Source organism: Medicago sativa, chromosome 1, assembly GCF_051527215.1.
Source record: "Medicago sativa cultivar Bolivia chromosome 1, Bolivia_mono, whole genome shotgun sequence".
Lineage (NCBI taxonomy): Eukaryota > Viridiplantae > Streptophyta > Magnoliopsida > Fabales > Fabaceae > Medicago > Medicago sativa.
The window spans coordinates 91,244,477-91,257,817 of NC_140749.1; the positions used below are offsets into that span (position 1 = coordinate 91,244,477).

General features: G+C 31.9%; 1 protein-coding gene across 1 annotated transcript; it reads right to left on the reverse strand.

Annotated features, from left to right (window-relative positions):
• Positions 1 to 4,737: 4,737 nt before the first annotated feature.
• Positions 4,738 to 8,750, reverse strand: LOC146959081 (alpha-xylosidase 1-like). The gene is made up of 3 exons (XM_085740606.1): positions 8,495 to 8,750; positions 7,728 to 8,410; positions 4,738 to 6,978 (listed from the first exon to the last, which is right to left on the reverse strand). The coding sequence occupies exons 1-3, from the start codon at positions 8,728 to 8,730 to the stop codon at positions 5,123 to 5,125; spliced, it is 2,775 nt and encodes a 924-aa protein (XP_085596732.1). The 5' UTR covers positions 8,731 to 8,750; the 3' UTR covers positions 4,738 to 5,122.
• Between the last annotated feature and the right edge of the window lie 4,591 nt (positions 8,751 to 13,341).

A 13,341-nucleotide genomic window follows, 5' to 3' on the forward strand; every position in this document is an offset into this window, starting at 1 on the left:
GAATAAAAAGAGTATCAAATGGTGAGTGACACACGCTAATATCTAACAAAAGATAACACAAAAAGGACCACAAATCTATGGTCAAGATTTTATGTTCAATTCTTTCAAAAAAAAAGTATGTTCTATAACAGTAAAAAAAAACACAAATGTGTTAATTTTTTTATCGATCTGGAATTTTGTACATGTGATATGGGGTGAAACAAAATCAATAAAATAAAAATTAGAGAAATAACCGACCGCAATACGATGCACAACAACGATTAAAACACATACAATCTCAATGCAAACACCAGTAGATGCAGTCCAAGACCGAGATTTTTTTTTATTAAATTAATAATGTTACACGGACTTAATATCAATAATTTAGTATTTTAATGAAAATGAATTTTTCATGGAAAAATAACACACACAATAAGCGCAAAGAGTTAGAGAGAGAGAGAATTGAAACTTGACAGTTCAGAGTGAAGTGGAAATTTTACCCTTTCGTTTGGTTTTCTCACTAAAGCGAAAGAGACTTTTGTGTCTTTGCTTATATATTTGTCTTTCCCATGTCACTATCTATCTCTCTCTCTCTCTCTGTATGTTTGCAGTGTTTCTCTCACTCTGACTGGCCCCTTGTCTCCTCACATTTTACTATATACTACTAGACCCTCCATCAATTTTCCATTTTTTAATAGTTGATCAAATAATAACCAAAAATTAAGGATTTTTTTTTGGGTAGGTAAAACATAAAATATTATCATTCACACTATTTATTGAATTTAAACATAGTAGTAACTTCTCAATTTTAATTTTAATTTTGATGAAACTTCTCAATTTTAATTGTGCATCGAAAATTGATTTTCAAATATTAATACAATATTAAATAAATTGGATTTGATTTATATATATACGTATTTTATATTTCAATGGACTTGAATTTTTTTTTTTTTGTAGTGGTCAGGGTTTGAACTCTGAACTTGAATTTGATTTATCTATATATCAACATATTTGATTAGATATTTCAATCAATCATAATTGTCGGATCATTAAACGTAGATCTCATTTATATATAAACATATTTGAAATGGTTAAACATATTTGAAATCATAATTAGAAAATAAGTATTAGTTTTTTTTAGAGGATGTATTAGTTTTTTATAATGACTAGAAATAATATATTGGTTTGTATTTTGACTCTTTTTTTTTAAGGAAGTTTGTATTTTGACTAGAAATAAATGCATTGGTATTTTATATAAAGTTAACTATATGAAAAAAACAAAAATTACACATAATTTAATATTTTTTATAATTTAAGATATACTTAAAAAGTAGAATCCACTGTAATCACATTTTTTTAGTAAAATTTATTGGTTTTAAAATAAAAATAAAACTATAAGTATTGTTATCAAAATGTTCAGTTGATTAACACACACAAAAAAAATGTTCGATTGACAATATCTTTTTGCTAACCAAGTGATTAGACTAAAGTGATTAATGAGTTCCACCAAAAGACGAACCCTTCAAAAGAACCTGAGTTTTAATTGATAGGAGGATTAATTATTGAAAAGATTTTACTTACCTTTGGACTGAACTCTAGATTACCGGGGGAACCTTCCCCCTGGAAACTAAAGTGTTAACACAAACAAAAAGGAACTATTTCTTTTTTGAAGAAGTCAAACTATCCCATAAAAAAGTATATAATCATTTATAAAATACCTTATTAAATCCTTAAAAAAAATATACTATTAATATTTATCAAAAAAATTATAATTTATAGTATTTTTTTCGAAGAGTGACAATACGGGTGATAATATATTAGTAATTTTATACAATACTGGTAAAGTATTAAATAGAAAATAGTATTTGTAAAATATATAGTAAAATATTAGAAGAAGAAAAAAATATAGTAAAATTAAAAATTATTTTTTTGTCGATAGACGGACCAACAAACACTACTAAAATTTGTTCCCGTGAGCTTAGTTCAGTTGGTTGGGACAAATGCATAATATATGTAGGGGTCGGGATTCGAACCCTGGACACCCAACTTCTCCACATTTAAAATGTGTGAGCTCTAGCCACTAGACTACTTGACGAAAACAAACTGTTGAAATTCAAACCCACGCAACTTTGAGGTCGTGGATTTGAACTCAAATGAAGAATATATTATCAACATTGCAAGTTATGTTATGTCTTGCTAACTTATAAAACTTCTAAAAATAATTGTCATCATGTTATTTGTAGGAAATTTCTACCTTCGTTCATTCAAGTTATTTTTTAGGTTACTATGTTATTGATATGAATATTCTACAGTCATTTAGCAGTTATTAATCTTTCTCAAAAAAATTATAGGACACACAAAGTGGATGGTTATTATCTCTGAACCGAATATGTTCTAACGATAACAGCATAAGTGGAACTCATAATTTTACAAGTTAGTCAATTTCTTATCAACTAAGTCATGTTCATTCATCTAGAGGTTTCAAATTTCTTACCATTTAAACAAATTTATCGTTGGTATAAGATTCATATTGTAACCTTATGAAGAAAAAAATATTTTAATCTTATATAGAATCATGTTAAAAAATGTTACCTAATTTAAAATCTTTTATTTAGGACATTTAATTTATTCTTTAATGTATTTTCATTCTTAGATATTAGTAGTACTGACTAACATTTAATAAAAAAGAAAACATAAATCATTTTTTAGAGAAATAATAATCTTTATTTTTTATATAAAAAAAACAAGAATGTAAATAAGTGATGAATTTGAAATTCGAATCCCGATTAATGTATATATTATGTCACAATTTTTTCTATGGAACCATTCTGTTACTATTAAAAGTAAAAAGTAATATTTTAGATTCATTGGTAAAAAGTAATATTTTAGATTCATTGAATAATCAATGTATTTGATCTTTTTTTTTTAGCAACAATGTATCTGATCTATAATATAAACTAGATACATTAATTATGTAATGAACATCAAAAGTTATTTTTTGTTTAAAATAGTGATTGGAGAAAGTATAACGGAATGCTCCTGACAACTGAATTAAACTTACATACACAATACGGGAACTAATTGTTTCTATAAAAGAAAAGTACGAGAAATAATTACTTTCATTGTATAAAAAGAGAAAATGCTAACACATACTCTTAAAGAAGTCTAAAATGGAATATATATATATATATATATATATATATATATATATATATATATATATATATATATATATATATATGGTTTTGCTAGAAGACACCTTTCATGAAGGTGTATTTTAGCAAGTTATTCTATGAGCATTTGCTAAAAGACACCAACTAATTTTTATGAAGGTGTCTTACTAAAAAGTGAAAATCACACCTTGAGGTGTGGATTGCTAAAATACACATTCATGGGTACCATATTTGATTCCTTAACCAGTGCCCCAAGGGCACTGGTTAACATTTCCTATATATATATTCTTGGAAATTGTTTCTTTTAACACATTGAAACTTTAAAAAGTATTTTTCTATGTAAAAGCTATTAATTGTCCCTGGCACAATGTTTAGGGGCCAAATTAGTTCTCCCAAATATGAAGACCATATTTAGTCATATTAAGTATGGTTTTGCTAGAAGACACCTTTCATGAAGGTGTATTTTAGCAAGTTATTCTATGAGCATTTGCTAAAAGACACCAACTAATTTTTATAAAGGTATCTTACTAAAAAGTGAAAATCACACCTTGAGGTGTGGATTGCTAAAATACACATTCATGGGTATCATATTTGATTCCTTAACCAGTGCCCCCGGGCACTTGTTAACATTTCCCATATATATATTCTTGGAAATTGTTTCTTTTAACACATTGAAACTTTAAAAAGTATTTTTCTATGTAAAAGTTATTAATTGTCCCTGGCACAATGTTTAGGAGCCAAATTAGTTCTCCCAAATATGAAGACCATATTTAGTCATTTACAAACTGAACCTAGACAATTTAAAGTACTGATTAATTTTCTATCATTAAACATATGTCGTATACTGTTAATTTGATCGTGTGACGTTAACAATGTCAGTTAAGCGCCAATATTAAATTAAATGAATTTTTCAAGGGGACAAATTTGTCCATAAAAAAAATAAGAAGAAAAAGGAGAGAAAACAAAATTAAACAAAAAGGGTTAAATAAGTTTTTCTTTCCTAAAAAAAATACCAATTTGGTCCCTTAAAATTTAACAAACTTCATTTTGTTTTTATTTTTTTGTTGTGTTGAAATAAAAAAGTAATGACTAATTTCACTTTTTATATTTTTATGGGGACAAAATTGTCCCCAAAATTTTGTAGGGACCTAAATGTGCCTATTTTTTTTTTAAACAGTACATGTGACAATCAATAAGACGACTAAATTGTCACATATGACCAGTCACAGTTCTAAAATGAAGGAAAAAAATCGATTGGAGAAACATATTGATTGAAGGACTAATTGTCTAGATGTAATTTTTTTTTTGTGGTGGCCGAAATTTGAACCCCGGACCTTTCATATTTTATGCATTGTCCAAACCAACTGAGCTAAGCTCACGAGGACTGTCTAGATGTAATTTAGTAATAGACTAAATAGGGTCATAATTTTTGTCGAAGACTAATTTGTCCCTTGCACATTTTACCAGAGATTAAAATGGATCTTCGTTCTAAAAAAACAACTCCGTATATTACGACTACTTCGATCAAAACAAAAACAAAACATACTACTACTTTGAACCGAAAATAAATTATCACTTTAGTCTCTGGCGTTAAATAATTATCTTAATCAATGGCGTGGCAAAGATTTTATGCTGACAAGGAATATGAGGTGTCACAGAGACTAAAACGAAAGTAGAAAATGATCACTTTAATCCCTGAACCGAAAATCAATATCCCCACACCCTTTTCTAACAAACAACGCCACCACCCTTATGTATCTTTGTTGTTGGTGGCACGACGTCGGTCAAGGGCATCATACAAGGCAGAAATATTTGACTTTAAGCGTTTCAAAAACTCTTCCTATTAAATAGACCAGGATGAGCTTTTTTCTAGCCCATCTCCTATCCCTCTAAAATGCTAGTAAAAATAATAGAAAACACAACATAAAGTTTCAAACTCCCAATTATGTAAGACAATCTAATATATATACTCATGATCCCATCTTCCAGGTCATAGCAAAACTTTTACCTACAGGGATATTTAAGCCCTTCATTCCAACCATCAGTATGTCCTTTTCTCCATCTCCTCGTCCGTGTATGTAATTTTGTTTAGTTCTATCAACTTTCACATTTGTTGGTTTCCCATCTATCTCAATGGTACCTATTGCTCCATTTCCATTTAATCCTAACACATTTATTGTGTCAATGACCCAACCTTTATCCAAAGCAAACTTGCCCTCTTGGACTTGTGACCAAACTTTCACAGTTCCTTCTTTCACACTTGCATGAAAGTCAATATAGGTTGAATAACCATTTCCAAGCTTCATTTCTGGAAGTTCATCATCATCAATGAATAGGTTCCCTTTAGCCTCTCCTTCATTTGCACCTGCTGGAAATGTCACAATGAGGCTGAAGGGTGTCATTCTAGCATCCTTTGATATCATTCCACCTTGTTGCATTGGTAGAATGGTATTCTGATACAAGTGAACATTGACCACATGCAAGGGTGCATTAAGGGTCACGTTGGTTCCATCTTTTGAAATAATGACTTGCGTCAAATCAAATAAACTATACCATGTTCCAGGTGGAAAGAGTGCATCAACTTCTGTTTTCCCTTGCTCAAGAACAGGAGAAATCATTAGGCTGCTCCCAAGCAAGAATTGGGTGCTTAGACTATAACATTCAATATAAGTTGGGAATGAGAAGAAAAGAGGCCTAGCAATTGGGGCTCCACTAATATGAGCCTCATAGTTTAGGGTGTACAGATAGGGTAGAAGCTTATACCTCATCCCCAATGCATTTCTTGCTGATTCGGCTACCGTCTCCCACTGGTAAAGTTCTTGTCTAGGAGAGTAGTAGTTTGCATGGTCCCTTGAGAATGGATAGAAAGCACCAACTTCAATCCACCTATTGCAAAGCTCTTCAGTGGGTTGTGGATAGAAACCACATATATCTGAACCAACCATTGGCACCCCAAATATTCCAAAATTCAGCATAGTGGATATTGAGTATCTCAAGTTCTCCCATGTACCCTGATTGTCACCTGTCCAATGCGCTGCATATTTGCCAGAACCAACATAAGTAGAGCGGGTCAAAATAAAAGGCCTTTTTCCTTGAAGCCCTTGAAGGGCCTTGTGAGTTGCAATGGTTTGAGAAAAACCATAAATACTATGAGCATCATATTCCAAAATGCCATTATAGTGGACTGCACTTGTGGCTATAGTTTTGAAACCTATAGGAGCTTGTAATCCTGAAGCATTAATTTTGTAGGGAGGATCATCCCACCGTGTGCTTGTGATGTTTTTGCAATCTAAGCAACATATCCAACCAGGTCCTGTTCCACTTGGGCACACCTTTCCTGTAGGAATTGTGCACTTACCAGAGCAGAAATTTGAAGCTTCATTCATGTCAATCCATAAGCCATCAACTGGGACAAGTTCATGGAAGCGGCGAATCTCATCACCCCACCAAGAAACTGTTTTAGGATTGAGAAAATCAGGAAAGTACACTGCTCCCGGCCAAACTTGAGCCAAGAATGGTTCACCCTCATGTTTGATAAAAACATCATTAGCCATACCCCTTTGGTATACACCATAACTGGAGTTAACAGCAATACCAGGATCAATTATCACAATGTATTTCATGCCAATGTTGTGTATTCTTTCCAGAAAGTTTAAAAGTTTTGGATGTGGGTAGTTAACTGGATTGAGGGTGAAGTCCTTGTGTCCATCCATGTGATCATCATCATTCCATATAACATCAAGTGGAATTTTGGCTTTCTTGTAATTTTCAACAACATCTTCTACAACAGATAGGTTGTGATAACCCCATCTGCATTGGTGGAATCCTATCACATAGCAAATAAAATAAGTGAGCATGTTGGTCAGGTACTTCTTTACACAGAATAATTTTTTGATGGATTTTAAATAGTTTGTGACTTAATTTAGAGAGATGGTGATAGTTTAGGGACTAAAGTGATGGATTACTCTTAAGTTATATGTAGATACAAACAAAATATTTTATTCCAATACATGGTCTCTTTTGATGTATAAGAGTAATAAGACCATGGATTCATTAAAACATAAAGGTTTTTTTCTTCTTTCTCCTTCATGAATAAATGGATTAGTAAGTCGTCCTCCCTACCGATATATACAATATACTATCCCATAAATCACGAGACAATGCCATCTTTTTATACAGATACATACAGTTACAAATGTATTATCTACGTAGGCATATTTGGTTATTGACAAAGACCCACAAATTGCTCTGCACATAACAGACACATGCCATATAGGCCAAGTCCCGTGACTTAAAATATTAAAACAAAATATGCTTTATAACTTTTCAACTTTATGTGTAGCTTTATGTTTCCACGAGCCCTATCATCAAAAGTATGATACCCATCATCACAATCTCAGATTTCTTTTTGGTGAGCACAATCTTAAATAGAATACCCTTCTTCAAAAAAGAAATCTTAAATAGAAGACAGAATACTAGGCTATGTGAATACATACATACTAAATAGAATAGTAAATAGAAAATGCAATGCAGCAGAGTGATATGATATGAGAGATTGTGAAAAGTGAATCATACCAAAAGCCCAATAAGGCATTGGAGCTGGTCTACCAATGAAGGAAGTGTACTGATCAACAACACTAAGAGGCGTGGGTCCTGCAAAGAAGTAAAAATCAAGTACCCCTCCAATAATCTTGTATGTCAAAGAGGTCCCTTTGTAAAACACATCCATTCCATTGCTATTCAACAACAAAACACCATGTGCATTAGGCTTGCCACCTTCATTTCTAAGATCCATGTATACAGGGTGAGACCCATATAGATCAGTGTTGAGATTAATGGCTGCTACATCAGTGGTATACAAAGTATAAGGATCATTTGGATACAACTTTATCCCATGTGGCTGTGTGTTCTCTCCCAAACCATACAGAGAAGCATCTTTGGGAAGTTTAGTAGAAATTTCCAAATATTGGTCTTTGAAAACCAGTGGACCAAATGTGTCTGAGTCATTAGAATTGGAGTCAAAAAGAGTATCACCAGTGGACTTCCTTTTAACTGCAAAGCTAAATGGATCAGAAGTGTAACTGAAAACAAGCTCAGAGCTAGAGTACTCTGACACTGATAATGAGTTCTTCTTCAACCTCTTAATGTTCTGCTTCAAAGGTGGTGGTTGCTCCCTAGGCAAAAGATCATAAGGAACTTCCCATCTTTTGTTCTTTGCATCAGTAATGTGTACCCTCAAACGATTCTCAGTCTCATGCCTTAAAAATCAAGGAACAAAGTATAAGGTTCATAAGTAAACTTCATAGAGAAGAAAAAATATAATGCATATGAGTATCACTTACTTGACATAGAAGCTTAGAAGGGGAATGTCTGGACCATAGATATCATTCTTCTCCTTAACTTGTAGAAGTCCTGTAATAGCGCCATTAGGGTCATCTTGAATAGATATCAAACGGTAACCTTGACCAATTTTTGTGGACTTTGGAGAAGAAGTAGCAGCTTGTTCAGCTACAATAAGAAACAAAGTTAGAAGAAGGTAAGAGAGACAAAGAGTGGATAATGGATTGAGAGAAGCCATAGCAGCACACACTTTTGAGTAAGGCAGCATGGGAGGGTTATGCTTTATAACTTACTTTTGTTGTTGTTTTGTTGTTTGTGAGTCATAGGATCCATTACCTTACGCGTGACTTTGGACTTTAGGAGGATCACGCGTGTGGGCCATTCTATCCCTGTGGTGTGAGTGGACCCACCTTGCATTTCACTCATTTTTGTTATCAAAGCCAAAGTTCGTGAGGTGATAATCATCACTGAAAGAAACTACACATACTTTTTTGTATAGATATCTTAAAGTTGTTTGATTTTTTACCCTAAATAATAAAGACAACGTTTTACACATTGTTACTTTTTTTTCTCTTCACTTGCTTAACTGTCTTCACAAAACAGCACATGACCACATGAGATGATCCTAGATGACAATGAGATGATCCTAGATGACATCGTTGTAACACATTGCTGGATTCTTGGTCTTCGACATTTTCTTGGTAGAAACTGGTTTTAACATTCGATTTTAAAGCAAAAGGGGTTGTAAATATAATAAGGAGTTAAGAATTCTGTAGGTAATAACTTGTAAAATGAAAAAGAATTTTAGGTAGCTTGACGGGTATCTGAAGAAAATATTTGATATAAATGTTATTTTAAATGAAATAAAACATTTGGCTGATGAACTTGTTGCTTATGTGCACAGAGTTATCTTCTTGATTAGTTTTTCTTAACGGAATTTCATCTGCCTGGGAAAGCTATGCTTAGAGAGGAAAAATACTTGGGTATCTTTGGTTTTGGTGTCTTTAGTTCATTTTAGAGTGGCTCAAAGAAAAATGTATTATTTTAATTTTAAACATTGAACATTGACATAATTTCCACCCCGTGTTTTAGCATGGGGCAATTGTCAAATTTCCTCATGTTAGATCAATTTTGTTTTACTTACTTAGTTGTACATTGCTATTTTATATTCCAATTTATAGCCCTATTCCATTATAATTGGGTTGAGTTAAATAAGTAAATAGTCCTCCTAAATATACCAACATTTGATTTTAGTCCCCCTAAATTATTCTTTAGGTTTTTCGTCCTTCTAAAATTTTTCATCTAAGAAATTAGTCTTTGCTCTAGTGTAATACTCAATGTAGAGCAATGACTAATTTCACAGATGAAAATTTTTAGAGGACCAAAAACCTAAGGAACATTTTAGAGAGACTAAAATCAAATGTTGGTATATTTAGGGCGACCATTTACTTATTTAACCCATTATAATTTGACCCAAATTAATTTACTTGTGATTGTGTTATTTTTTAGAGTGTTACTTTTCCCATCATGCTGCCTTCTCGCGCGTCCTATAAAAATTCCAAAAATATCCATGGTCTAGAAAATATAATTCGAACCAGATTGTTAGTGTTTCCGGAAAATAAAATCCGGAGAAATACGATATGAAATTTTGTGTCTTTCTTTGATGTCAATGGTCTCTGTTGACCGTCATATAACCCCCGCATAAGTTGCAATGCAATTGCAGGGGTCGTATGAACGGTCAACAATGACCATGACACCACAGACACACCTAAAAGCTACCTAAAAAACTAAAAAAAAAATGAAGAAAATGTAAGAAAGGAGGTGAAGAAGAATGAAGGAAATTGGTGAAGATCCAAGCCTTTTTATAGCCTTAAATCAGTCATAGGTCTTAATTACAGTCAAATAAAACGTGTTAAACAACCTAAACGTGCAAAAATCATTAAACACCCCACTAACCGTCCAAACCTTTGTAGAAACGTCACCGGCCAAAATGAAACTGAGGTGTTCCAGATTTTATATTCCAGAATGCATGAAGTTTGTCCGGATTTTATTATCCGGACTGCATCAGGCCCTTGTTTTCGTGACACATGGCTTGGAAAAAAAAATAGAACAAAGGTACATAACATAAATAGAAGCAACATAAGACAAATAAAAAGTTAAAAAAAAAACATAATAACAGAAATGATGAAACAGAAAGGCAAGGTGTTTCAAGAGGATTTCTTTGAGTTAGATCATGCTGCCTTGCCAAATGACATATTCATCTGGCACGCAGCAATATCTAACTAATAGAAACCTCTTGATATTCAAATATAGAACAACCTCTTTATATGATCGGTCAACGGGGAAGGGGTCAGTCTAGGTGTGAGGTTGGTCTGTCTTGGTGTAAGTTTGACCATCATGGCCTTTTGCTCCCTAGAGGCCCTTGTGCCCTCTCTGTTTCCCCTCCAACAACAAAGCTACTGGTATATCCTATCAGTAGCGTTGTTTTCTTCTTCCCATCCCCCCCCCCCCCCCCCCCCTCTCTCTTTCCTCTCCACCAGTGGTTGGAGCCACTGGTATAGCTTATCCCCTCCCCCTTAGAAATAGTTTTAGGTTCTTATGTAAAAAGCTTCAACATTTGTAATGTATTATTCATATATTAATAAAATGACTTCTTTTTATCTTTGTGTTCTTTTTATTTCTATTTTATATTTCTATTTTCAAATTTGAAAGCTTAAAATGAAAAAATTCTGGAAAAAGATCGTTCCGAATTTTAAAATCCGAACAAATCTGGAAAATATTAACAATGCAGTCCGGAAAACTAAATCCGGACCAGGGGTAAAAGTGAAAAAAATAGGGCGCGCGAGAATAACATAGGGTGGGAAAAGTAATACTCTATTTTTTAATCTCCAATTTAAAATTCTAATACGCCCAGCCCATTCTCAATAATTTTTCTACATGATCAAATCTGGGCTAAAAAAAATATGACCTATATATATATATATATATATATATATATATATATATATTTTATAATGACGTAAATATATATATTTACTGCATTATTTACAAAGAAATAAATTTAGTTTGTATCTAACTTTGTAATATCAATCCCTTCAAAAAACTTTGTAATATTAATTAGGTTAAATAAAAATTTTGTCCCTATAAATATAGCGAACTTTGTTTTTAATCATCATACAGAAAGTGACATGCTTTGGTCCCTGTAAAAAATTTCAATACGCAGTTTTAGTCCCTAATAAATTAAAATTTGTTTTGGTCCTATTATTTTAATGAATTGAGATTTTTTAAACGAGTCTTATAAAAAAAAACAAAGAAAAAACTTAAGACAGTCTTATATTTAGAGACAGTTGTAATATGTATTTTTGTGTGGGTGTGCCTTAATAATGTGTACAAAATTATTTTTTATAGAAAATCATGTTTATGTTATCAAAAAAGTTAAATAAATAATATATAAGATAAAAAGATATTCTTCATGTTTTTTCATCTTAAAAAAAATAAAAGAAAGATATTCTTCGTGTTTTTTCATCTTAAAAAAAATAAAAGATATTGTTTTGTCCCATGAGGTAAATAAAAATTCCTTTAATTTTCAAGTAAACATCCAAGAAGAATCTTATCCATTGATATAAATTAATATTAAATCAATGACACTTATTAAATTGACCCAAGATGGAAAAAATGGTAATTGCCCCGTGCTAATTTCCACTGTTGTATACATGGTGGTCAAATAGATAGACAGACATATTATAAATTTTGATAGATGGCTCCTGCCATGAAAAATACATTATTGTTTAGATTGGAATATCTTAATTTGTGAATCGTTTGTCTATTTCGTTTTATTGTGGATGCTACCTGGATTGTATTACATGAAGCTCATTTTTATTGTTTAGATCGGAATATCTTAATTTATGTATTTCATCAATTAAAATACGTTGTTTCACTTTCAACTCATGATTTCATTTCATTTCAATGGAGCATCCAGAATGGAGACACCCATTTTTGATATTTAAATGGGTCTCACGTGTACACATAACTCATTTATACTTTTTAAATTGTAATACTTAATAAGCATTCAATTATTCTAACCCAACAACATCTCACGCAAATTTCATAAATAAGACTCACTAATCAACTATCAATAACTTTATATCATTACATTTCAATTTTTAATATTAAAAGAGAGTGGGTCCCGCTTAAGATTGAGAGTCTTAAGTGAGAACCCGGACCTTATAAGACCCTAAAAAAAATTCTCCTCAATAGAGGTACCTAAGAACATCCACAATGGAGAGTGGAGACATCCATTTTTGGATACTTAAATGGGTCTCACGTGTACACATCATTTATTAATAATTTTTTAATAGTATTACCTAAGAACTTAATCCCTCCAACCCAACATCTCACAAAAATTTCTTAAATGGGACCCACTAATCAACTATCAATAATTTTATATCATTACATTTCAAATTTTTAATGTTAAAAGAGTGAGGGTTCCACTTAAAAGTAGGGGGTCTTAAGTAAGACACTGGATCAAGATCCTGAAAAAGATTCTCCCCAATGGAGTATCTAATAGGTACCGGATCTTAAATGGTTAAGACCCTCCTATTAGAGATAGTCTAATAGGTGTCGAAGACCCTTCCATTAAAAACGGTCTTAGTATCATCTCAATTGGTTTTTTGTTCTCTTTGGTTGGTTAATACGGCCTCTGCATAAATTAATTAGGTGCTACAAAACCTTTTCCCGTTAAGGGAATTCGGTCCAATAGTAGATTCTCATATTTTTTATAAGTTTTAATAAAATATTTCTTTTAAAAGGAAAATAAAATATTATTTTTGTTATCAACTCTTAATTATTA